At 42.3% G+C, this 27770-nt stretch overlaps 1 protein-coding gene across 1 annotated transcript in view; it reads right to left on the bottom strand.

Annotated features, from left to right (window-relative positions):
• Positions 1-9183: 9183 nt before the first annotated feature.
• LOC132096646 (netrin-G1) overlaps positions 9184-27770 on the bottom strand; it is a 122245-nt gene continuing 103658 nt past the window's right edge. The window contains exons 4-6 of the mRNA XM_059502125.1: positions 16536-16562; positions 16281-16325; positions 9184-10367 (exon numbers count right to left, since the gene is read on the bottom strand). Coding sequence (XP_059358108.1) covers positions 10117-10367; positions 16281-16325; positions 16536-16562 — 323 coding nt within the window. The 3' untranslated portion in view covers positions 9184-10116. The remainder of the gene's footprint in view (positions 10368-16280; positions 16326-16535; positions 16563-27770) is intronic.

Raw genomic sequence — 27770 nt, 5'->3', positions numbered from 1 at the left:
GCAAGGGAATAAAGTGGGCTGCCTTCGAGAACCGGTCCACCACGGTTAAAACTACCGTGTTGCCTTGGGAGGGCGGGAGGGCGGTAATAAAATCTAGAGCGATGTGGGACCAGGGTCTCGAAGGAACCGGCAGCGGTTGGAGTAACCCATCAGGGGGCCGATTGGAAGTCTTACCAGTGGCACAAACCGAGCAAGCCAAAACAAAACTGTGAATGTCGCGAGCCATAAGTGGCCACCAGAATCGTTGCTTGACTAAAAATCTAGTACGGTTAACCCCTGGATGGCAAGCTACATTCGAGCAATGTCCCCACTGGATAACGTTGGACCTTAATCCCTCCGGCACAAATAAACGGTTCGGTGGACACCCGGGCGGAGGCGTTACCCCTTCTAAGGCCGTTCTGACCTTCGATTCGATCTCCCATGTGAGAGTGGAGACCACTAATGTCTCAGGAAAAATACACTCGGGAGTGGACGGGCGTTCGGAATGGTCAAAAATACGCGACAAAGAATCGGGTTTGATATTCTTGGAACCCGGGCGGTACGAGATAGTAAAGTCAAAACGTCCGAAAAAAAGTGCCCACCGAGCCTGCCTGGAGTTCAACCTCTTGGCGGTGCTAATGTACTCTAAATTCTTGTGGTCAGTCCATACTATAAAGGGAACCCCCGATCCCTCTAACCAGTGACGCCATTCCTCCAATGCCATCTTGACTGCCAACAATTCTCGGTTACCAATATCGTAATTTCGTTCTGCCGGAGATAAACGATATGAGAAATACGCGCAAGGGTGGACCTTGTCGTCTAAGGGAGAACGTTGCGATAACACCGCTCCTACCCCCACCTCTGATGCGTCGACCTCCACCACGAACTGATGTGTAGGGTCAGGGGTAATCAGAATAGGGGCTGAAATGAAACGGCTCTTCAGTTTAGCGAACACAGCCTGAGCTGTGTCCGACCACCTGAACGCAGTTCTGGCGGAGGTCAAGGCGGTCAGAGGTGCGGCTAGTTGGCTGAAGTTGCGAATAAAACGCCGGTAGAAGTTAGCGAACCCCAGAAACCTCTGTAGGGCCTTACGGGAATCTGGGCTTGGCCATTCTACCACAGCCTTAACCTTCTCGGGATCCATGCGTATTCCCTCAGTCGACACGATATACCCCAAAAATGGAATTGACTGTGCATGAAATTCGCATTTCTCCGCCTTGACAAAAAGCCCATTCTCTAGCAACCTCTGAAGCACTCGTTGGACGTGCTGCACATGTTCCTGGAGAGAAGAGGAAAAAATCAATATGTCGTCCAGGTAGACATAAATGAACTGATCGATCATATCTCACAGCACGTCGTTGACGAGTGCCTGGAAGACCGCTGGGGAGTTGGAGAGCCCAAAGGGCATAACCAAGTATTCAAAGTGCCCTCTGGGGGTGTTAAAAGCGGTCTTCCATTCATCCCCCTCCCTGATCCGAACCAAATGATACGCATTGCTTAAGTCCAGTTTTGTGAAAATTGACGCTCCCTGCAACCTCTCGAAGGCCGAAGACATCAACGGCAAAGGATAAGTATTCTTTACCGTGATGTTGTTCAGTCCCCGGTAATCAATACAAGGTCGCAGAGATCCGTCCTTCTTTCCCACAAAAAAGAACCCCGCCCCCGCAGGAGAAGAGGAAGGGCGGATGAATTTGGAAGCTAGAGAATCAGAAATATATTTCTCCATAGCCTCCCTCTCTGGAACAGAAAGTGAATAGAGTTTGCCCTTAGGCGGAGACTTACCTGATAGTAAATCTATGGCACAGTCGTAAGGACGATGCGGAGGAAGAGAAGCAGCCCGAGACTTACTGAACACTTCCTTCAGATGGAGGTACTCAGCGGGCACGTTAGACAAATCCACCGCCTCCTCCTGCAACACAGACACAGACACAGACGGACAGGCAGACACTAGACAAGACTCATGACACTTTTTACACCAAGACAAAACGGAGTTAGAGAGCCAGTCAATGCTAGGGTTGTGGAGGAGGAGCCAAGGGTGTCCGAGGACAATGGGTGCCAGGGGAGAGTCAAGGATGTGAAAAGAGATGGTTTCGGAGTGATTGCCAGAGGTGATGAGTGTAATGTCTTCAGTGATGTATGATATGGTGGGAAGTTGCTGACCAGTGAGGGCGTGAACCGTGATGTGGTGCGGAAGAGGTCTGAGGGGGATGTGGAGCTTGTGGGCTAATGTGCTGTCCATGAAGTTACCTTCTGCCCCGGAATCCAGTAGTGCCTGACAGTGATGTGTCTGTGCTGACCACCGCAGCCATACCGGGAGGAGCGTAGAAGATGATGGTGATGATGATGATGAGGTCTTCTCGGCGGAGATCCCACCCGATAGTAGCCTCATACGTACTACCGGGCCTGGCCTTTTACCGGACAGGCGTGGGCTTGATGTCCGGCTCCCCCGCAGTAAAGGCAAAGGCCCAGGGACCTCCGCCTCTCCTTCTCCTCCCGGGAAAGCCGAGCTCGCCCTGCCTGCATGGGCTCGTGATCGTAGACGGGGCTGGCCACGTCCCCGCCGCTGAACCGCACGTCTGCCGGTCCCCTGGATGGGGTGTTGAGTAGCCCCCTCCTCTCCATCCGTGCCAGACGTGCGTCGACCCGAAGGGCCAGCTCAATGAGTCCATTGAACGACGGGGGAAGGTCCAGGGCGTAGATCTCCCTCTGGACGCGGTCAGCCAGCCCATGCAGGAACATGTCCCACTGCGCCTCCTCGTTCCAATGGCACTCCGCCGCCAGGGTCCGGAACTCGATGGAGTAGTCCGAGACGGATCTCTCGTGCTGGCGCAACTCCGCCAGCCTCCTGGCCGCCTCCCGTCCTGCGGCGGCCCGATCAAAGACCCGTCTCATCTCGGCGGAGAGGGCCTGGAACGAGGCGCAGCATGGGTCCTGGTTCTCCCACACCGCTGTTCCCCACAATGCCGCCCTCCCAGAGAGCAGGGTCAGGACGAACGCCACCTTGGCCCTCTCAGTGGCGAACGTTCTAGGCTGGAGGGCAAAATGCATATCACAACGGTTAAGGAAAGCTCTACAATAATCGGGTTCACCTGAGTAAGCCTCCGGAATCGGGAGGCGTGGTTCCGTCACTAAAGCCTGAACCGCGCGACCAGTGTCGTTAAGAGTCCGCTCCTGGGAGTCCATCCTCCGAACACTGGCGCTGAGGAAAGCTTCGAGAGAGGAGGGTTGATTACTCGCTGCCTCCATGTTGGTCAGATCGTTCTGTGACGCTAACAATGGAGGACAGGAGGCAGATGCAAGTAAAGGTAGTTTATTGACAGAAGTATGATGGATGAATGCTGGTGAGTGACGCAGGAACCACGATGGCAGCACAGACAGGTGGGTAGGTGGTTGGAGTGCGTTGGTAGCGATGGCGGTGATGGTAGATCGGTGATCGGCGGTGATAATCCGTGAATGACTGTGAATATCCGATGAAGACTGAAGCAGGACACAGAGCAAAGACAGGAACACAGGAGCACGAACAGACATCGACACGAGGACCTCAAACAACGATCTGACAAACAGGAGACGAAAGACAGGGCGTTAAATAGGCGGTGGAATGAGATGCACCTGCCGCTGATCAGGCGATCAGTGGCAACACCCACAAGAACCAATCAACATGACATAACATGACTACAGCTGGAGACGGTGCATTCGCGAACCGTGACACTTCCACTGATGCCAACAAAGTATTCAAGTCTATGCAAAAGAATGTTGTGGTCAATTGTGTCAAACGCAGCACTAAGATCCAATAAAACTAATAGAGAGATACACCCACGATCAGATGATAAGAGCAGATCATTTGTAACTCTAAGAAGAGCAGTCTCAGTACTATGAAACGGTCTAAATCCTGACTGGAAATCCTCACATATACCATTTATCTCTAAGAAGGAATATAATTGTGTGGATACCACCTTTTCTAGTATCTTGGACAGAAAAGGGAGATTCGAGATTGGTCTATAATTAACTAGTTCTTTGGGGTCAAGTTGTGGTTTTTTGATGAGAGGCTTAATAACAGCCAGTTTGAAGGTTTTGGGGACATGTCCTAATGACAATGAGGAATTAATAATAGTCAGAAGAGGATCTATGACTTCTGGAAGCACCTCTTTCAGGAGCTTAGATGGTATAGGGTCCAACATACATGTTGTTGGTTTAGATGATTTAACAAGTTTATACAATTCTTCCTCTCCTATGGTAGAGAATGAGTGGAACTGTTCCTCAGGGGGTCTATAGTGCACTGTCTGATGTGATACTGTAGCTGACGGCTGAATGGTTGCAATTTTATCTCTAATAGTATCGATTTTAGAAGTAAAGTAGTTCATAAAGTCATTACTGCTGTGGTGTTGGGAAATGTCAACACTTGTTGAGGCTTTATTTTTCGTTAATTTAGCCACTGTAAATAATGAATAAATACCTGGGGCTATGTTTGTTTACTTCTAAAAGAGAAGAAAAGTAATCGGATCTAGCAGTTTTTAATGCTTTTCTGTAGGATATGTTACTTTCCCGCCAAGCAATACGAAATACCTCTAGTTTTGTTTTCCTCCAGCTGCGTTCCATTTTTCGGGCTGCTCTCTTTAGGGTGCGAGTATGCTCATTATACCATGGTGTCAAACTGTTTTCCTTAACCTTCCTTAAGCGTAAAGGAGCAACTTTATTTAAAGTGCTAGAAAAGAGAGAGTCCATAGTTTCTGTTACATCATCAAGTTGTTCTGAGGTTTTGGATATGCTAAGGAATTTGGATACATCAGGAAGATAACTTAAAAAGCAGTCTTTTGTGTTAGAAGTGATGGTTCTTCCATACTTGTAACAAGAAGTAGAATTTACAATTTTGGCTATATGAATTTTGCAAAGAACTAAATAATGATCTGAGATATCATCACTTGGCTGAATAATTTCAACACCATCAACATCAATTCCATGTGACAGTATTAAATCTAGAGTATGATTTCGACAATGAGTAGGTCCTGAAACGTGTTGTCTAACACCAATAGAGTTCAGAATGTCTATAAATGCTGATCCCAATGCATCGTTTTCATTATCAACATGGATATTAAAATCACCAACTATTAAAACTTTATCTGCAGCCAGAACTAACTCGGATGTAAAATCACCAAACTCTTTAATAAAGTCTGTATGGTGCCCTGGTGGCCTGTATACAGTAGCCAGTACAAACATAACAGGGGATTTATCATTAACATTTGTTTCTTTGGATAATGTTATATGAAGTACCATTACTTCAAACGAGTTATACTTGTAGCCTGCCCTCTGAGAAATCCTGAAAACGTTGTTATAAATTGAAGCAACACCTCCACCTTTGCCTTTTAGACGTGGCTCATGTTTATAACAGTAATCTTGGGGGGTGGACTCATTTAAAATAATGTAATCATCAGGTTTTAGCCAGGTTTCTGTCAAACAGAGTACATCTATATTATGATCAGTGATCATATTTTTTTCAAAAAGTGTTTTCGTAGAAAGGGATCTGATATTCAATAAGCCAAGCTTTATCATTTGTTTATCCATATTGCTTCTGTTTTTTTATTTGTTGAACCTCAATTAAATTGTTAATCTTAACTTGGTTTGGACGTTTTTTGTATTTTCTAGTTCGGGGAACAGACACAGTCTCTATAGTGTGATATCTAGGTGAAAGAGGCAGCTAGCAGACGGTCGGTTTAGCCAGTCTGTCTGCTTCCTGACCTGGGCCCCAGTTAGTCAAGTATAAACACTAAGACTATTTGATCAAATGATCAAATGCCTTTATTTGATCAAATAAAGGCAGCCTTGGTGAGACGACTTTCAAAAATGTAAAAAAAAAACTGATAGTGTATCGATAGAGTAAATGGCTTTACATGATACTGCACTGTATATGGCCTTTAATCATCTTATGAGAATGTGCAGCATATATTTGAGAGATTCAAATCTGATCAGGGCATAAGATATTCAAAATCCAATTTAAACCTAAATAAATAAACAAGTTGGAAAAAGTCTTCTTCTATGTCTGCAATTAATCCAACAAGCAAATTTGTGACACCTTAAGATTGATAATATAATTTGGCATGATTAGTTTATTATTATTAATAATAATCAGTAAACAGAAGTATTTTCACTAGTGTGTGTCATAAGGGAAAAGGGCGAACTGGATCTCTAATGTACTGTGAGCTGGTTTTTACTCCAAGAAGTATAAATGAGCAGCTGCTTTCACAAAGTGTCACATCCTGCTTTGAATAAAGCATTACAGTCCTGTTGCTTAGAGATGGATGTGGCCATTATTTTGAGAAAAGCGTCATTCTTGGTAAACAGGCCACATCCTGGAGAGAGAGAGAGAGAGAGAGAGAGAGAGAGAGAGAGAGCATAATGTTTTATGGCAGTGTTATGATATCTACTCTGCGGAGTCTCCTGTACTTTGAAAAACATTGTGCTTCAATAATCATCCATCAAGTGCATGTCCATGAGCTATGCACAAAATCCTGATACACTATAACCTTTAAAAGTTAAAAAATGGTCCAGAAAGTTGAAGGAGAAGCATGAAGGCATGAAAAGATGTTTTACAGCCTTGTTGAAATATACCTCCATGTTCCTTCTCATCTCAGGTGTGGGACATCTTGGCCTAGTAACATTGTCAGGGACAGTCTCAAGTGGGAAGCTCCTCATGCCAGTCTGCCGCTTTGAAAAATGGGACCTTGAGAACGAGCCATTAGTTTTGTAAGCCATTGATAATCCCATAGTGATCGTATAAAGACCATACTGAAAGAGATTTCACCGTCTCAGGTGCCTTTTGTGTAGTTTTGAAATAGCACCATAAAATCATTCATCTAGAGTTTGTGTGTATATACTCATGTTGATGTGGTTTGCAACATGTGACCAATAATAGCCTCAGGATTCATTCACAGCTTGAGGGTAAGTCAAAGAATTGTTTCACCTTTTTAGTATGCAGAGCTTTCAAAATACTCAATCAGGGACACATTGTGTAAAAAAATAGCTGCTAAAATGTATAACAATAGTCTCGGTTGAAAAATAAGCTGTTTTCTAATTTCTAATTCTCATTCAGTTATTATTGGAAAGTATGAGGAATGAGTAATGCCATGTACTCTCATTGACCCTTGATGTCCGTCAGAAATAGAGTCTGCTGGGGGGAGTTTGCATTCAGTCTCATTACAGACTCATTAACATTCTGACAGCATTTGCATTCTAACCTAATGAGATGCGGTACGGCTTATTTTTTTGGGAGGTGCGATGTTTATACTCATTTATCTGGCCAATCTTAAATTTCCATCTTGGAAGTGCAAAGTGTTTCTAATTATTTGCCCGCATTTATTAAGCTGAATGAAATGAGTCGAACAAAAATGGTGAACCTGGACCTATTCATCAATGGAATTTACAGCGGAGTAAATGGACATGGCAATTATTTTTCAAAATAAAATGACATCTTCACTTATACTTGTCTTTTGGGATAAAATGTATTAAGATCATGGGCGATAGAGGGTTTCATTTGATTGAAATGAAGAGGCCTAATCTCACTAATGTAATCTATCCAGCCTCAGACCCGCTTCCACCGTCTGTCACAGGCACAGAATGACTTCATTTCTATTCGAGTGCCCAGCGTGGACTTGAAAATGATTGCCGTATCACGACTGCGTGTTATGCCTCGCAGTGAGTGACATTCTGCAATCCATATTTCGTCAGCACACTTCTCTTACTCATTCGTTTTGTGATTTACATTTGATTTCAGTCTCTGCTGGAAAACTTTTATTGCCGTGTCCTCAGATCTAGCCCTGTTAGTACTATATTTATGAATAGATTTCAGCTGAAATTTGAGCTTTCAGAAATTATGCCTTGACTGTAGAGTACCAGTTACTGAGTGATAGGGTCATTTACATTAAAACCTATTCATTTTGCACACATTTTTACCAAAAGAAACTTGCATGCATTTGAAGGTTTTTAAGTTTTACCAGGTTATGCAATTGAACCCATGACCCATTGGTTTTGTTTAGTAGCATGTTTTACAGTTTGAGCTACAGGAATGTCATCCAGTGATTGACAATTTGGATACATTAAAAAGATAGTTCACCCAAACATTTACCCGCAAAGAGAGAGAACTTTAAATAGATCTAAACATATAAGATAATAATAAAAAATACAGTGAGAATAGTAATATTTTAAAATATGATTACAATTTAAAATATTTATTTTCTTTTTTAATATTATTCCGGTAATGGCAAAGCTGAATTTCCAGCAGTGGTTACTTCAGTTTTCAGTGTCACGTGATCCTTCAGAAATCATTCTGATTTGGTGCTTAAGAAACATTTCATATTATTTATCAGTGTTGAAAATGATTAATATTCAAGTTTAATTTTGTATAGCGCTTTTTTTGTGGCTTAATATTTTTGTGGGAACTATGATACAGTACACCTTTTTTTTTTTTTTTTTTTCAGGATTCTTTGAAGAATAGAAAGTTCAATCAGCGTTTGAAATCGAAATCCTTTGTAACATTTTAAATGTCATTACTGTCACTTTTGATCAATTTATTCAATCCTTGCTGAATAAAAGTATTAATTAAAAGAAAATATTTCTGATCCTAGACTTTCCAACAGCAGTGTATATTATTATCAGGCTATATACCAAGTACAAACATTGCAATAATATAGTTGTAGTGTATCAAATTGGTAAATTAGCATTTAATAAGCAGGATAATGATGAATGTAAAGTGGCCTTAATCTCTGATCACTGTGATGTGATTTATTCTGTGATTATGACTGGCTGGATAATGACCTTACCTTACAGGAATATCAGTCTTTACAGTATGTTAGCTAATTGCTAATTCTAAACAGAATCTGTCTATAAGGGCCCATCGTGTTTAAATTCCTGTTTCAGAACACTGACATAATAAGGCTGAATTTGTATTTCATCTACTGTATATCAGTTTTCGATTTTGAGTTCAAAGTTTGATACTTTGACAGTTTATCATTTCTAGCCTTTTTACACCATTCTTAATGATTGTAATGTTTGGGACATTGCTAACCACTAAATTCAATACACCTGCAATTTGTACGGTTGCTAAGGGCTTTGAAAATAAGCCTGAACTTCTGAGAACACATGAACAGAAATCATCTGTTAACTTTGAAGATTCACTTTCACAAAATGGCAATAAAGTTGTTTTTTCATCTTTAATTCACAAACATAGTTGGCTTCAAGCAACAAAGAATTTCTCACCAACGCCCTTTGGTGAAACCTTTCATACAGTTCGGTCAGTGAGAATGCAAACATATGTTTTAAGCAAAACGATTAGCGACTGAACAGGAATATTCAACTTCATCGGGGCAATAAAGGACCAACCCAAATTCTACAGGATGTTGCTGCGATGCAAAATGTCACGTTGCTGATCAGGGTCTTTCTTCTTGTTCTAATTCTCATTGACATTAAAACATCCCAGCACAAAATGTCAACAGTTGACTCTCATGTTACTGTATATTTGATCTTACACCAGCTCTGAATGATAATCTGGTTCAGTTGTTGTGTGACATACACCATGGGTCTTTTACATGACTTCACATAGTTACAAGAAGAAGAGACAGGGTCAGGAAAAGGTAAAGTGTGAGAAGTTTGACAACCAGTCATGTTGGTGTGTGCGTAAATTCAGGTGGCAGTCTACAAGTACATCTTGATTCATCTTCACATTGATGATTTGTCTCCAAAAAAAAAAAAAAAATGTATTGCAGTGTTTCTGTGCTCTGAGGCTTGAGATAGAATTTTATCTGACGGATGGCTTCAGAGCAGTGTAACAGTGTATTGATTTGATTTCTTCCTAACATTTTCAATAAAGACAAAAATGGTCATTAGTGTCAGCTTTTTATAAGTTGTTGTTCTTTTTTTCTTTTCTTTTTTTTTTTGTTAATTTCCTTTCACTTTCTATTTTGTCAGTTTATCCATCATCTCTGGCAAACTTTAATTGACATAATACTGAATAGAAAACTTTACGGTTTCCTAAAAAGATGCCCCCCCCCCACCACATCAAAGGAGCATTTCCTTTCAGTCGTCGTGTGTCCTCTAACAGGAAGTCATGATTGGAGCCCCCGTGGAGTCTTTGGGGCGAAAGCATTCCCCTCAGAGTGATGTAAGGCCCCGGGCGGCCAGCAGGGAGGGGATGAGAGATAGAAGAGCCAGCGGGAGAGTCTGGGCCGTGGACAGGGGGCGGAGGGACGGCTGGCTGGATTGCAGATCCTCGCAAGAGTCACCCTTGCACTGGGCCTTCTCACAAAGTATGCCGCCGAAACCGGCCGGACACTGGCAGCGCTGGTGGTGGTGACACACACCACCGTTCTGACAGCGCAGGAGCACGTTGTCACACACTCGAGCTGTGGGGAGCAGAGAAAAAGAGAGGTGAACATGCATCGCTTCCCTCCCCCCGCCAGGAAACACTTGTGTGCATCCATCAAGATGATCATCAGGTTGCTGTGTGTGTGATTGTTTATGATGGGTGCTGGCGAGAGGCTCAGTGGTGTCTTTTAAGGACACCACAGGGGATGTTAGTCCCACTGTAACATTGCAGAAGTGATATGATTAATCATAGAGTGAGAGGTGGGATTTGGAGCAGGAAATATATCTTTGTGTGACTCATTTTTTAGTGTGTGACCAAAAATCGAAAATACCACTGCTGACTTTTGGCAAATATCTGGCATGAAGCTACCAGTGAAAGTGCAAATGCTGCCAACACAATCTAATGGCGATTCCTAACTATTTTACATTATGGCAAATTGTTGGATAATTAATCTGAATTTTACTACTTCCTAATTATAATTTTTTCGGTCACACTTTATTTTAAGGTCCAATTCTCGCGATTAAAAAACCATTAACTACTACTTTTGTCTCAGTAAATTCCTAATCTGCTGCTTATTGAAAGTTAGTAAGGTGGTTGTTAGGTTTAGATATTGGGTTGGAATAGGGGTGTAGAATATGGTCATGCAGAATATGTGTTTATTTAAAGTACTAATAAACAGCCAATATTTTAATAATGGGCTTGTTAATAAGCAATTTGTTAAAACTGACAATCGGTCCTTATACTAAAGTGTTGCCTTTTTTTTTCTTGACCTTCAACACCTTTCATTTTCGTGAGAATGGGTTGATGCTGCATTGCTGGTTGATTAGTGCTTTTTAGCATGTGAAGGTTACAGCAAATTCAATCAACACCCATTGTTAAATGAACTGTTCAATGATGCTTTGACACTTCTGATGTTAGAGCCATAATCTAATCATTGCGAAATGAAAAATAAACACCACATAATTAAGATTCAAGGCTTTTCCACCAGTTCAAATTTCAAGTTCAAATTCAAGACAAACAGGGAAGTAGTGTGCAATGAAATATACGTCATGATGCCAATCCAGTCTGAATTGTTCTAATCTCCCTCCCCTTGACCTGTAAACAAGCTCTTTAGTGGAAAAAAGATGATTGCTATTGCATTGTACTAGCTTCCATTATTGAGGAAAATATTTGCTTTGGGAGGAGAGACAGGACTATTTGCTCAGAAACTGGGTGTAATTACATGCTGCTGTCTTCATTCAGAAGGATTTCATCTTGGTCCTCTGAGAAGCAGGGACAGAACAAAACTAAAGAAAACCAGCAATGAGCAATAGTCCTACTAAAACCTCATTTAAACCAGCCAGCTAGATATAAGGGGTTTACGATGGTTTCCCAGCAGGCCAAGCAGAGTTTTTTTTAGCTGACCCTCTAAAATCAGTCTAACCAGAGGTGTGTTTCCCATACATAAGATGTTACTTGTTGCTTAACTAACATTAATAACACTGCATTATTGGAGAAATTAACTAGCTCATGGCTGTTTGTCTAAACTGCGGTAAATCTTCATAGTTGTTGTTCAAGCCATGTTGATTCAATAATCAACAACTGTTGTTAATGACATGAAGCAGGCAGTTGAGTAAAAACTGAAAAATTAATTGGTTCAAGATTAAATTCATGTCAGATTATCGTTGTAAATAATCAACATAGCATCTGAGGAATCCTTCGCTATTTGTTCTCCACTGTTTTGCTTTATTTCCAGATGTTTTATCCAGTTGCAAGTTCTTTCTCTTGTCAAACTCCTTCGGAGTCCTCCTCCTACAGCTTTTCGCGGGATTAAACCACTTATGCACATGCACACTCTTCATTCTCTTTACAAACTAATAAAAGATGTAGAGTTTTGTACATATATAAAATGAAAAATATAGATTGTACTACATGTGCTCATTTTGTTCACGAACATGAGTTCAGTTCACCGGTTCTTTTGCGTTCGACTTAATGACAGAATCCAATCACCAAAAGAACCAGTTCGGTTCAAATGGGCTGTGTCTCATTCTGCTTCACGCTGAATCACACATGCGCAGTATCATCAGTTTGAGTAAACAGTACACTGTTTTGGTGAACTGGTTCAAGAAGATCCGGTTACATCGAATGATTGTTCACGAACCGGATATCACTACACTGCAGTGAACTCTCTCACAATAGACCCAGAAGAGAAGACAATGCTGAATAAAGTCGTAGTTTTTGCTATTTTTGGACCAAAATGTATTTTTCGATGCTTCAACAAATTCTAACTGACCCTCTGATGTCACATGGACTACTTTGAAGATGGTTTTCTTACCTTTCTGGTCATGGACAGTGGACCGTACACACAGCTTCAATGGAGGGACAGAAAGCTCTCGGACTAAATCTAAAATATCTTAAACTGTGTTCCGAAGAGGAACGGAGGTCTTACGGGTTTGGAACAACATGAGGGTGAGTCATAAATGACATAATTTTCCTTTTTTGGTGAACTAACCCTTTAAATATAGTTTTTCTGCACTATTACTGAAATTCTACTATTATCACACAAACAGAAATGCATCATCTCAAAAGAGACACTTTTGAACATTTTAAGTGCTGAGGGCAGTTTTAACACTGAAATATCACTTATTTTTTTAATCATATCTCTCCACGAAAAGCCCATCTGGCATGGTTTAACTGATGCTCAGAAAAGCTCAGTGTCCGTTTTGAGTGACAACTATGGAAAGATTTTGCTGGGATTTAAACTTTAAATCTCCAGGCTTGGAGTTTACTTTGTTCACTGTGTATGGGATTATCCAAATGTTGACAGGCCTCCAGAGGACCCTACAGAGCCATTGTCTTTCCATGAGCATCTGTAGCCAAGATTAGATTCGAGCAAAGGGTGCGGTTCAAGTGTACCCAGAAGACAGACCCGCTGCTGCTGCTCCTTTGACTGCATCTTTCTTCAAATATGTATATACGCAACGAGAGAGCATTGAACACACAGACACTCACGTCTGTCCCAGTCTTCATTTTCATCGTCAAAGACGTGCAAGGTCATCCGTCACATGTGGCGTACAGTGACGTAGATTGCATTTGCACTTGTGTTGCGCTTTACTTTCTGACCTAAGAAAAAACGAGAGGTGTGAACCCTGGCCGAGGTTTGTCTCTCCCTGGGAGACATATGTGCTGTATGGCACCTTTGATGATTATGGTGACTTTTTCACACGCTAACAGAACAGGCAGCTCCTGAGTTGAGCAATAGTGACGCATATATGTAACAGATCAGAACAGGTCAGAAAAGAGGTTTCAGTGCTCCTTTTTAAAATGAACAATCTCAGAGAGGTGTACTATTTTGGATGAGACTAAAGATCTTCATCAGTTCATTGATAATGCTTTAGATTAGAACAATGGCGAGTCATAAATAGGTAACTGCAGGAAGTAATTCATTATAATAGTAACACTTCAGCTACAACTGTCCAATTAACTAGTATGGAAACAGGATTAACTAATTATAGTGAGGACTGATAATTAGGTAATCAGTAATGTCTAAATGAGATTAACGTGAACACAATACTAACAAGTCTTAAATGTGAACAATTTTCTTTTTTAGTGTGAACATGGTCATAGAACACACCATTAATTACTCCAGTGTAACAAAGTTACTCTGCAGGAACTACTAAAGATGTGGAGCATTATTTTTTTTAAAATGTACAGTATATGGTCCAGTTCACTAAAAGTCACTGCGGAGTAACTAGGTAACACTTGGTTAATTAGTGGGGCAGTCTATGACCATGTTCAAAGTTTTGGTCACATATCAGATATGCTAATGTTGTGGTTAATAATTAAATGAGCAATACCACACAAGTGCTGTAGGTAATCACAGCGTGCTGATATAAAGCCATATAAAATGACTATGAGTGTGATATTGTATGCAACAGTTTTATGGCATGCCAAATACTTTAAAAACCCTCTTTTGTGCAGAACTACTTCTTCCTAAGCCTCCATAACCAATTCAAAAACAGTCCAGTTAAAAACAGTCAACTGTCCAGACCAAAGACTGCCCATTAAATTAACCCAAAATATGGTCAACAACTGAGGTAATGCAGTAACTCTTTCTAAGGGTATTTTTTCTAAATCCTTTTGCACATTTTATTTATGTTCAGTAGCTCTTTCTGAGGGTATTTTTTCAAAATCCTTTTGCACATTTTATTTATGTTCAGTAGCACTTTCTAGCTCAAGAAAATCCACAAAATAATAAATTAAATAATTAAATTAAATAAATGTATGCATTTAGCAGACGCTTTTATCCAAAGCGACTTACAGTGCATTATTAAAAGGATTTATTATTTTTTATAAGGTCGTCTGTTGACTGCTGTATATAAAACCCCTTCAATATAGTTGTTGTTACCTCAGGGGATGGAGGGAGTCATCAAAAAAAAAAAAAATATATATATATACCTCTTTTGGGCCACTTAAAGCACTGTGCATTGTATTGCCTACAGTAGATAAGCCTACAGTAGAGAAGTGGTGCTCAACCTGTTTTGTTTAAAATTGTTAATAATTTGGACATTAAGTCAGCAATGCAATACCAAAATTGTTCATTGTACAAAAGTTAAACAAAAAAAAATTCTATTTAGGCCTTTTTTTATGTAATCTTTAATTTCAGCATAACTATCCACTTTCCATAATGTACATTATTATTGATTGTAGTTTTTATCTAGTTTTTGATTCATTTAGACAAAATAGTATATACTGTATAAATCTATTTATCTAGTTGTCTGAACAAGGCACATTCATACGTTCAGTTGAATTTCATTTAGCATTGTTCTTTCTCCCCTCAGAACAGAACAGACCTGTAAGACACTTTCAGGCTGTTACCCACCATTTGAAAACCACTATTTTAGAATAAAATATAGATTCAGAAAATTGTGCTTTCTGCTTATCATCTACAAGCTATTTTACTGTAAGTTCCCATACATCATACACAGTATTATCAGCATTAACTTCTCTCCAACTCGCTAACAAATTTCAGTGTACTGTGCACATATTTTCTAGCACTCTTTTCTACCCTGTATATCTCTTTTTTTTAATGGTCTGAGTGATGGTTTCTCCACTGTATTTATAGGCTTGAGATATTATTCTCAATCAAGTCTTTGACATCTGTGTACATAAACCTACCACCATCTCATGTTTTTTTCACTCACATTCACTCTTCTATTCCATGAAGAGGCCAGGCAGAAGAAAACAGATACTTGAAACTAATTACATTTGAGAGGTTATTATAAGAGCCTGATATCCGAGAGGTCATCATTAAACACTACTGTCCACTGGATGCTTACTAAATGAAGGTTTGTATCTGTATGGTGTTGAACAACCAGACAGATTCTCACAATCTCACAATCCTCTGTTTTGTTCTGCTTCTCGTCCTGACAGAAAAGAGACTGCTCTCTGTCACTCACAATCAGCAGGAGAGCTGAAAATGAGAAGCCTTCATTTTTTTTCAATCCTCTTTTCTTAAAAACCCCATGAAATCCAAATTTCTTTTAGTTCATTGTTAAGCTTTGGGACCATCTACAATCACGCCAGTGACAAAATACATTTTAGCAGCCTCTGACTAGCATTAGAAACTTTCAAATCACAGTTCATAGCCATGATGGGTCTTTGAATATGACAATGTTAACCTTTTTTTTTCATGTTATTTTCTAATTCTAAACATATACTGTAGTTGTCATCAACACCCTAACAACAAACAAACCGCAGACAATGAGTCACTCAAAACTGTTTCTTGGAGATTTTAAGTCTTTTGAGATTTGAGGCTGGACTGAAATCGTAGAGGAGATCAAAGTAGACACAAACAATGCCCCTTTGTTAGTATGAGGGTTTGGGTCCTCAAGCTGGGAAAAAAAAAAATACAAAATTCTGTGGTTGGATGTTTTATAGGCATTAATGAGATGATTTCTGAAAGTCTTACCTTGATTTCGGTTTGCTGCTCCAAGAGAAGAAGCATTCGGTCGAACTTGATGAAATTAAAAATATTAATATTAATTAAAATATTTATTGGCTTTTGTTCAGTATTATCAATTCTGGATTTGAGTCACTTTTATCAACAGACCTTGATTTAGTATGTTTGAATTTTTGAAAGAATTCTGTTTTACATATTAAAGTATTCTTATCCATATAAACACAATACAAATGATGTTCATTATGCCTTGAGTGAAAAACTCACCAGAGGTGCCAAGATTATTCAGGATACCTGGGGGAAAAAAAGAGAAAGAAATAGCATGAATTAAACTACATTTACAGAAGCTTTTTAAAAAGTCAGATAAATATGTGAAAACCTTGCTTCACAGCTTCATGATTTCAGTGAGGAACATAATCAAACCGGCTCATATGATTCTGGCCACTCTCTGATTGTAATGAGCAGTTTTGTGTGCCACAGAATCATCACTGGGAATTACAAAACTGGGTGGTTTCAAAAAGCACACTTGCATTGGCAGGGATCAACAATGAGCGTTTTTTTTTCTTTTTGAGCTTTTGGGCCAGTTGTTTATAATATGTATGTATGAATTTAAGAATGAGTCTTTACTCACTTTCAAGAAACATCCAAAGACTCCTCTTTTTCGCCTGCACTTAACTAACTAATACTAGCACTTTTCCTTTTCTTGTATTTTCATAAAAAAAAAAAAAACTTGGCTATGCGTTCTATACTAGACTAACTGAGACTTGTCATGGTGCTTGTATACTGTTGTTGTTCTCTTGTCGACCTGACTGCTTCTATTGTTCTCATTTGTAAGTCGCTTTGGATAAAAGCATCTGCTAAATGATTAAATGTAAATGTAAATGTAATATTTTTCCAGCACCTGATTTTTTTTATTAAACAGGACTGAAACTCAAGAACAGTATAAAATGATGGTATACATGGCAAAACATTACATTTAGACTAAATGTAAACTATATGTTATGAAACAACACAAATGGCAGTATGTGGGATTTTTTAAACCATACTGAAGGAGTTTCCAGGTGTGGTAGATACGCGTTCTTCTACTACCCACACCAACATTTAGAATAAAAACAAATGCTAATTTTGTGATTAAATGCATGTGCACAGTTTGCATTTGTCTTCAAAATGAATTGTGCAGCTCATTCTTTTAACTCCTGGAGTACATGCGGCCTGTCAGAGTGTTTTATGTTATTTATTATTCATTAATCAGCGGTGTTGTTAGTTAGCACACAATTTAATAAATGATTTAACTTTTCTATCCATCAGATTCTATTTTTATACTATTATTTTCAATCATCAGCTATTATGACAGGCCTGACATTTCAAACCATTGCACCTACGTGCTGCTCTCAATCAGTCTATAGGACACTGTCAAGATTAACAGAACTGAATATCTCAGCATGCAATTCTTTCAGAACCAAAGACCACTGAGGTGCTTTACATTTTGTGATCTTTTGTATTATAGTTTCCAGTTTTTTAAGCACAATGCTTAACCTAGCAACAGCGACTCACAGATATTTTATCGCCACATTATGTTTAGCCCCAAAAGAGTTCAGACTCAGATGTGGTTGAAATCTCACGTTCAGCTCTCACGGCACATCATAGGCCTCAGCGTTAGCGACTCAAAGCTAATTGGGAATTCTGCTCACCTGAGCTATGAATGACAAGTCAGGAAAACAAGCAAAAGTGTACAGCTGGTAGATGAGCTCCGTGTGCATTGATTAAACCAAAACACATCTTATTCATCACAAAAGTACCAAACACACATAATTCTTCGCTTCTCCAGCACCTGTTCTTCCCACATGGGACACAACAAGAGCGCAGGATTGAAAATCCTCCTCTTCAAACATAAAATAAATCGGGATCTTGAGGTTCTGCCTGGTTAAGGCTGCCACACACTCATTATAAGTATTTCATACATTTTTGCTGTTTATATGAAGAATGCATCAGTATGCAATGCTAATGTGACATTTATGCATGAACGAATACGATCAATTCCACAAAACTATATACTATACACAGAGCATAAATTCATTGGCATGAATTTCATGTAATGAAATTAGCTTCCTTTCAGTTAATGAGCTGGAATTTTAATTGAATTTGTCACATCCCGCTGGATGTTGAATTGGAATTTGAACTGAAATGACAGGAAGACATTATGTATGTAAGTCTGGATATATAAATGTAAATCTGAGTATATATAAATGTAAATCTGTGTCACGGTTCGTGAATACACCGTCTCCAGCTGTAGTTATGTTATGTCATGTTGATTGGTTCATGTGGGTGTTGCCACTGATCGCCTGATCAGCGGCAGGTGCATCTCATTCCAACCGCTTATTTAACGCCCTGTCTTTCGTCTCCTGTTTGTCAGATCGTTGTTTGAGGTCCTTGTGTTGATGTCAGTTCGTGCTCCTGTGTTCCTGTCCTTGCCTTGTTTCCTGTTTCGGTCTCCTTTGGATTATCACAGTCACTCACGGATTATCACCACGGACCACCGATCTACCACCACCGTCATCGCTACCAACGCACTCAAATCACCTACTCACCTGTCTGTGCTGCCATCGTGGTTCCTGCGTCACTCACCAGCATTCATCCATCACAACTCCTGTCAATAAACATTCTTTACTTGCATCTGTCTCCTCTCCTCCATTATTAGCGTCACAGAACGATCTGACCAACATGGAGGCAGCGAGTAATCAATCTTCCTCCCTCGAAGAATTCCTCAGCGCCAGTGTTCGGCGGATGGACTCCCAGGAGCGGACTTTTAACGACACTGGTCGCGCGGTTCAGGCTTTAGTGACGCAGGTGTCCGAGCTCACCCAACAGTTCCAGCTATTACGAGCTCCCACTGCGCCACTCACACCGCCTGTTCCACCAGCACCATCGGAGGCCCCCTCCCAGCCGGAACCACGTCTCCCGATTCCGGAAGCGTACTCGGGTGAGCCCGACTATTGTAGAGCTTTCCTTAACCGTTGTGATATGCATTTTGCCCTCCAGCCTAGAACTTTCGCCAGTGAGAGGGCCAAGGTGGCCTTTGTTCTGACCCTGCTCTCTGGGAGAGCGGCATTGTGGGGAACAGCGGTGTGGGAGAACCAGGACCCATGCTACGCCTCGTGGGCTGGCTGACCGCGTCCAGAGGGAGATCTACACCCTGGACCTTCCCCCGTCGCTCAATGGACTTATTGAGCTGGCCCTTCGGGTCGATGCACGTCTGGCACGGATGCAGGGGACCGGCAGACGTGCGGTTCAGCGGCGTGGACGTGGCCAGCCCCGTCTACGATCACGAGCCCATGCAGGTAGGGCGAGCTCGGTTTTCCCGGGGGGAGAAGGAGAGGCGGAGGTCCCTGGGCCTTTGCCTTTACTGCGGGGGAGCCGGAAATCAAAGCCCACGCCTGTCCGGTAAAAGGCCAGGCCCGGTAGTACGTATGAGGCTACTATCGGGTGGGATCTCCGCCGAGAAGACCTCATCATCATCATCATCATCATCACCATCATCTTCTACGCTCCTCCCGGTATGGCTGCGGTGGTCAGCACAGACACATCACTGTCAGGCACTACTGGATTCCGGGGCAGAAGGTAACTTCATGGACAGCACATTAGCCCACAAGCTCCACATTCCCCTCAGACCTCTTCCGCACCACATCACGGTTCACGCCCTCACTGGTCAGCAACTTCCCACCATATCATACATCACTGAAGACATTACACTCATCACCTCTGGCAATCATTCCGAGACCATCTCTTTTCACATCCTTGACTCTCCCCTGGCACCCATTGTCCTCGGACACCCTTGGCTCCTCCTCCACAACCCTAGCATTGACTGGCTCTCTAACTCCGTTTTGTCTTGGTGTAAAAGGTGTCATGAGTCTTGTCTAGTGTCTGCCTGTCCGTCTGTGTCTGTGTCTGTGTTGCAGGAGGAGGCGGTGGATTTGTCTAACGTGCCCGCTGAGTACCTCCATCTGAAGGAAGTGTTCAGTAAGTCTCTGGCTGCTTCTCTTCCTCCGCATCGTCCTTACGACTGTGCCATAGATTTACTATCAGGTAAGTCTCCGCCTAAGGGCAAACTCTATTCACTTTCTGTTCCAGAGAGGGAGGCTATGGAGAAATATATTTCTGATTCTCTAGCTTCTAAATTCATCCGCCCTTCCTCTTCTCCTGCGGGGGCGGGGTTCTTTTTTGTGGGAAAGAAGGAGGGATCTCTGCGACCTTGTATTGATTACCGGGGACTGAACAACATCACGGTAAAGAATACTTATCCTTTGCCGTTGATGTCTTCGGCCTTCGAGAGGTTGCAGGGAGCGTCAATTTTCCCAAAACTGGACTTACGCAATGCGTATCATTTGGTTCGGATCAGGGAGGGGGATGAATGGAAGACCGCTTTTAACACCCCCAGAGGGCACTTTGAATACTTGGTTAACTCCCCAGCGGTCTTCCAGGCACTTGTCAACGACGTGCTGCGAGATATGATCGATCAGTTCATTTATGTCTACCTGGACGACATATAGATTTTTTCTTCTTCTCTCCAGGAACATGTGCAGCACGTCCAACGAGTGCTTCAGAGGTTGCTAGAGAATGGGCTTTTTGTCAAGGCGGAGAAATGCGAATTTCATGCACAGTCAATTCCATTTTTGGGGTATATCGTGTCGACTGAGGGAATACGCACGGATCCCGAGAAGGTCAAGGCTGTGGTAGAATGGCCAAGCCCAGATTCCCGTAAGGCCCTACAGAGGTTTCTGGGGTTCGCTAACTTCTACCGGCGTTTCATTCGCAACTTCAGCCAACTAGCCGCACCTCTGACCGCCTTGACCTCCGCCAAGACTGCGTTCAGGTGGTCAGACACAGCTGAGGCTGTGTTTGCCAAACTGAAGAGCCATTTGATTTCAGCCCCTAATCTGATTACCCCTGACCCTACACGTCAGTTCGTGGTGGAGGTCGACGCATCAGAGGTGGGGGTAGGAGCGGTGTTATCTCAACGTTCTCCCTTAGACGACAAGGTCCACCCTTGCGCATATTTTTCATATCGTTTATCTCCGGCAGAACGAAATTACGATATTGGTAACCGAGAATTGTTGGCAGTTAAGATGGCATTGGAGGAATGGCGACACTGGTTAGAGGGATCGGGGGTTCCTTTTATAGTATGGACTGACCACTAGAATTTAGAGTACATTAGCACCGCCAAGAGGTTGAACTCCAGGCAGGCTCGGTGGGCACTTTTTTTCTGACGTTTTGACTTTACTATCTCGTACCGCCCGGGTTCCAAAAATATCAAACCCGATTCTTTGTCACGTATTTTTGACCATTCCGAATGCCCGTCCACTCCCGAGTGTATTTTTCCTGAGACATTAGTGGTCTCCACTCTCACATGGGAGATCGAATCGAAGGTCAGAACGGCCTTAGAAGGGGTAACGCCTCTGCCCGGGTGCCCACCGAACCGTTTATTTATTTATTTACCGACCCCAATTTGTGGCTAAATTTTGGCGAGAATTCTGTAGACTACTGGGAGCGACTGTAAGTCTGTCCTCAGGGTTTCACCCCCAGAGCAATGGTCAAACCGAGAGAGCCAACCAAGATTTGGAAAGGGTGTTGCGATGTTTGGTCTCCAAGAATCCTTCCTCCTGGAGCCAACAATTGTCTATGGTGGAGTACGCCCACAATACCTTACCAGTATCAGCTACGGGCCTATCTCCTTTTGAGTGTAGTGTAGGTTACCAGCCACCTATTTTTCCCAGTATGGAATCCGAAGTTGCGGTCCCCTCCGCTCACGCCTTCGTCCAGAGGTGCCACCGCACTTGGACCAGAGCCCGTGAGACTCTACTCCAAGTGGGGGCGCGCACCAAGGCCAAGGCCGATCGCCACCGGTCTAGGCCTCCCGTATACGTCGTGGGTCAAAAGGTGTGGCTTTCTACCAAGAATATTCCTCTCCGGTCCGTATCTAATAAATTGGCTCCCAAATTTATTGGCCCGTTTACTGTCACCAAAATCATTAGTCCGGTGGCAGTCCGCCTTAAACTCCCTCCTACATACAGGAGAATTCATCCCGCCTTTCATGTGTCCAAAATTAAGCCCGTATTTCATTCTCCCATTAATCCGCCTACCCCGGTCCCTCCCCTGCCGCGTCTCATAGATGGGGAGACCACCTATTTGGTAAATCGAATTCTGGACTCTAGAAGGAGGGGACGCGGATTTCAGTACTTGGTGGACTAGGAGGGTTACGGTCCGGAGGAGAGAAGTTGGGTACCTGCTAGGGACATCCTGGATCACTCCCTTATAGATGATTACAATCAACAGGTAAGAGATTCTGGGGACGCCAGGAGGCGTCCTTAGGAGGAGGGGTACTGTCACGGTTCGTGAATACACCGTCTCCAGCTGTAGTTAGGTGGTTCAGTGGTAGAATTCTCACCTGCCACGCGGGAGACCCGGGTCCGATTCCCGGCCAATGCAGCAGCAGTTCCTTGGGGAAGTCGTGGCCTAATGGTTAGAGAGTCGGACTCCCAATCGAAAGGTTGTGAGTTCGAGTCCCGGGCCGGCAGGAATTGTGGGTGGGGGGAGTGCATGTACAGTTCTCCCTCCACCTTCAATACCACGACTTAGGTGCCCTTGAGCAAGGCATCGAACCCCCAACTGCTCCCCGGGCGCCGCAGCATAAATGGCTGCCCACTGCTCCGGATGTGTGCTCACAGTGTGTGTGTGTGTTCACTGCTCTGTGTGTGTGCATTTCGGATGGGTTAAATGCAGAGCACAAATTCTGAGTATGGGTCACCATACTTGGCTGAATGTCACTTCACTTTTTTCTTCTTCTTTTTCTAGTTATGTTATGTCATGTTGATTGGTTCATGTGGGTGTTGCCACTGATCGCCTGATCAGCGGCAGGTGCATCTCATTCCAACCGCCTATTTAACGCCCTGTCTTTCGTCTCCTGTTTGTCAGATCGTTGTTTGAGGTCCTTGTGTTGATGTCAGTTCGTGCTCCTGTGTTCCTGTCCTTGCCTTGTTTCCTGTTTCGGTCTCCTTTGGTTTATCACAGTCACTCACGGATTATCACCACGGACCACCGATCTACCACCACCGTCATCGCTACCAACGCACTCAAATCACCTACTCACCTGTCTGTGCTGCCATTGTGGTTCCAGCGTCACTCACCAGCATTCATCCATCACAACTCCTGTCAATAAACCTTCTTTACTTGCATCTGCCTCCTGTCCTCCATTGTTAGCGTCACAATCTGAGTATATATATATATATATATATATATAAGAACATATATATTCAATATCTATATATTATAGAATTATTATTAATTATTATATATTTAAAATTTTTGTAAAATAACCCATAAACGGGATCATACACATAATATATCTGTATATTATTTTCATTAACAATAATAACATTAATTGTAATTGTTATTAATGTTAATGGAAATCGTAACACAAGGACTCTTGGATTAAGATTATACAAGTTTAATTTTAAAGCACAGTCACCACAAAATTTTACGCCTTTAGCACCTCTTCTTACTTTGAGATAGTTCTGAGGTTAAATACAGACTGGAAACCACAAGTTATAGTTTAGTAGTTATGATATATATTTTCTAAACGACAGTAAACACTGGCATCTAACAAAAACAGTTGCCTTGGAGAAAAGAATAAGCATATACAGTATATAAGCCCAAATATGAAATGAAACAGTTATCAAATAAGCATGTGTCCTACTCCGTGTCCTAAACTCCTGAAACACTGGTGTCTCATATTTAAGAGAAGTCAATGTAATTTGGAAATGAAATCAAATAAATCTGTGTGTGTGTGTGTGTTTGTGTGTGAAAATATTCAGATTTAATACCCTTTGTAATCACTTTGTAATCACAAACATTTTCATAATTAACTAATTTAATTACACATTTATTAAAGCTATATTTATTTTGTAATTAAATTATGTAATTCCGTTACATTTAAGCAGTTACTCCCCAACACTGACAAAAATACACTGAGAAATTTCTATGAATATATATAGTCCCCTTCATAAATAATAAAAAAAATCCAATTTAAACTAAGGAGATAAATTGGACACATTCTCAATCCTCAACCACGATGATTAGCATTTTGTTGCAGCCATTAACAGTAACCAATTAGTTAACTCAAACCCAGTGTTATCAAAAACCAAAACCTTTTTCAGCATTGTTTTATACATGTACATAGAGAAATCTCCTCTACTTTGTCTGGCAGTATGGTGCTGGTGTAAAGGCACAGCAGAACATTTTAGCTCTCACTCAAAATGTTCCCTCTTGACTCTCTAAGCCCATCCCACCAGACAAAGACATGGATTTCATTTCCTGCTGAATTATTAGACGCGAGGTTACATGTAGCCATATATCTGCATGAGCAGGGTCCTGCATACCATGAATCTTAACATAGAGAAAAATTGCCCTTGTAATCATGGCAGAAGACTTGATGATAGATGAAAGCTATTACAGCTTGATTAAATTCTGCACTTTCAGCAAACGTATCTTTATGTGAGGGCCATATGTTTCATAACTTCACATGTAATACAAGCAACGTAGGAAAAATGGCATGTCGCTGCGATTATGCTCATTTGCGAGAAGGGAAACGATGAAACAGTCGAGGACTATTGGTTTCACCAAAGCTGCAGGGAGTATAACGTTATTTTGATTTCATATGCAAGCCTGTTGCATTGTGGATTTCTTGCCAAAACAGGTGCTAATATTGCTTTTGATATAGGTGGTCCTTGGTTTCCTCTGTTGGGCACAGATGTGTCCTGGTATTGGGTTTTTAATAACTGCCTGTCAGTCTGAGCTTTGTCCCTTCATTATGAGGGCCTTCATAACGGGGAAAAGGCTAGAGCAATATTAAAGGCTTTCAAAAGCATGTATACTCATACACAACCACCTACACTCTCACACAAAAGCACTTCAGGTACAGAAACAAATCTAATATTTCCATAAAAGATCACGCATGCATCACTGGAGTGTTGAGAATGCAAAAAAAAACATTCATAAACCGAAATGTTGCTCTCACATTCCTCCTTGCGATGCAGAATACGGTAAAACATCTTTTGTTGAAACTGCATAAGTATATGGCTTGTGCTTGATGGCAGTGACTAGGTTTTGAGTGGACTTGCACTGAGGGGCCAGAGAGTTTTCCTCCCACCATCTGGACAGTGCCGAGCCTCTCGCTGTCCCTGAGCTACAGTTACAGACTTCATTAGATTTATTAGGGCAATGAGCCCCCTGCTTTGGGTTGAGAACTTGACAGATGTGCCTCTACTCAATGCCAAGATGAAGAAGCTAAAGAAGAGGATGACTTCTGGCTCTCACAGGTTGGGAAAAGCACAAGCAAGCTAATAACAGAAGATTTTAGAGTTTCTTTCAGGGGTGTCTGAGGAGGCAGGAGTGGCAGTGCAGGTGAGGATATAATTGATAGACATGCGGAAAAATATATTATATTATAATATATTATATTACATCATAGACTTTTTTTAAAGTAAGTCTAATGCTCATCAAAACCGCACTTACAGTATTACTTCTACTAAAAGAGTATATTGTGAAATATTATTGCAATTAAAAGTTACTATAATATTGAAATAAAATAAATAATTATATTATTAATATAAAAATGACTAAAATTAAAATTAATATACTCCTCAAAATTAAATTTATTTCTATGATGACTAAGCTGAAAGCTATCTCTTATTACCAATGTAAAAAAAACACCTTGGCTATGTATGTGACGTCTCGGTTACGCATGCAACCCTCATTCCCTGAAGGAGGGAATGGAGACATCACGTCAGTGATGACCGACGAATTGGGATCTCACCAGAGAGACCAATCCACTTTGAGTGTAACTAAATGAGCCAATGCTCATTGGAATGTGATTATTGCATCCAGCTCCTGCTGATCACAGCGTGAGTATAGAGGCAGCAGGTGCACCACATTCATTCATGCTTTCGCTGAGGAGCCAAGCCGGTGACCCGGCAGCTCAGCGGGGGTACAACAACTGTGGAGATGGGACGTGACATCTCTGTTCCCTCCTTCAGGGAACGAGGGTTACAAACGTAACCAAGATGTTCCCTTTCCATCGGCCACTCCCAATGTCAGGTTGGTGATGACAGACAAATTGGGATCCCTACCAACTCGCCACAGGTGCTGCCCCCTCCAGTGCCCTGTGTAGGCCTCCTGATCGTTCCTATGAGGCAGACAATATGACCAGGCTCTACACAGAGAAGGTCTACTACAGTTGTTCCTCGCAACCCAACAGTAGGACTTGGATAACACTAGGAAAGTGTGCTCTTCCATTTGGAAGAGGACACACTGCAGAGTCACCTCCTCCCAGAGAGGGGTTAAGTCACATTTACTCATAGAAGTCTCTGATGACTCATGGCTGCATCATTTAGAGACAGAAGAACATTGTCTGTCAGGGGAAACAAGGCCTTAATAGGTGTACCGTGGGATCCCAACCGGGTCACTCATATGGGCACTAGCCTCACACCAGATGTCAGGAATTCATTGGCTGAAACAGGACACCGCAAGCCAACTCTGAACAGGCCCTCTCAGTGCCACTACCGATTTGAGGTAAGAAAACAGAAGGAAACCAGTTCGACACGCAGGCTATAGAACCTAGTGAACGTGTTAGGAGTCACCCAGCCCGCAGCTCTAAAAATGTTCGCTAGTGAGGCACCATGAGCCAGCTACCAGGATGATGCAACACCCCTAGTGGAGTGAGCAAGCAACCTGAGTTCTGATTTCTGCACTGGAATCAGCCGGCCCAAACTAAAGGCACGATTCATCGACCGAATATGCATGCAGCCACAGACTGTGTGGTGACCTTCATTGCTCGAAGCGTGAGGTCCTTCGCAGTACATTGTTCATGCAGAACCATCAGGGCTTTGGCCTGATGAAACTGCAACAATGCTATGGCATGAAGGGCAGAAGCCGCCTCCCCACAAGCTCTATAAGCACTTCCAATTAGACCTGATGAATACCCACAGGCCTGTGAGGAGAGACACGTGTCACCCCACAAAGTGGAATCAGCTGTTGGACACAGTTGCATGGCCACAGTTACATGGCCACAGACCACTGGAGTCCTCATTCTCCCGGAAGGGCAGGCCAGCGTGAGAGCTCATCGGCTGCTCGACTGAGCTCTCCTGGGATGTGAATGGCTTGAATAGACTTTAGATGCTTCTGACTCCAAAGAAGGAGATGGCACACATGAACTCTCGCATGAAGAAAGCCAATGTCCAACCACCGGCTGAAAGCCTGGTGGCAGGATCAGGTGACTGAGACCTGGTGAGTGTTCAGCACAGAGGTAAAACGAAAGCCCCTGAACTTTGGAGGACGTCGGATGAACTGAATTGCAAAGCTGCATCTGATGATTCTCGTGAGCCAGCCAGATTGTCTGTGAAGTGCTAGCCAGTCCCCCAGAAACTGAGCAAGTGGGACTGTGTGAGGTGG

The sequence above is a fragment of the Carassius carassius genome, chromosome 20, assembly GCF_963082965.1.
Source record: "Carassius carassius chromosome 20, fCarCar2.1, whole genome shotgun sequence".
In the NCBI taxonomy this organism is placed as follows: Eukaryota; Metazoa; Chordata; class Actinopteri; order Cypriniformes; family Cyprinidae; genus Carassius; species Carassius carassius.
This window is presented reverse-complemented; position numbering and strand designations above follow the sequence as displayed.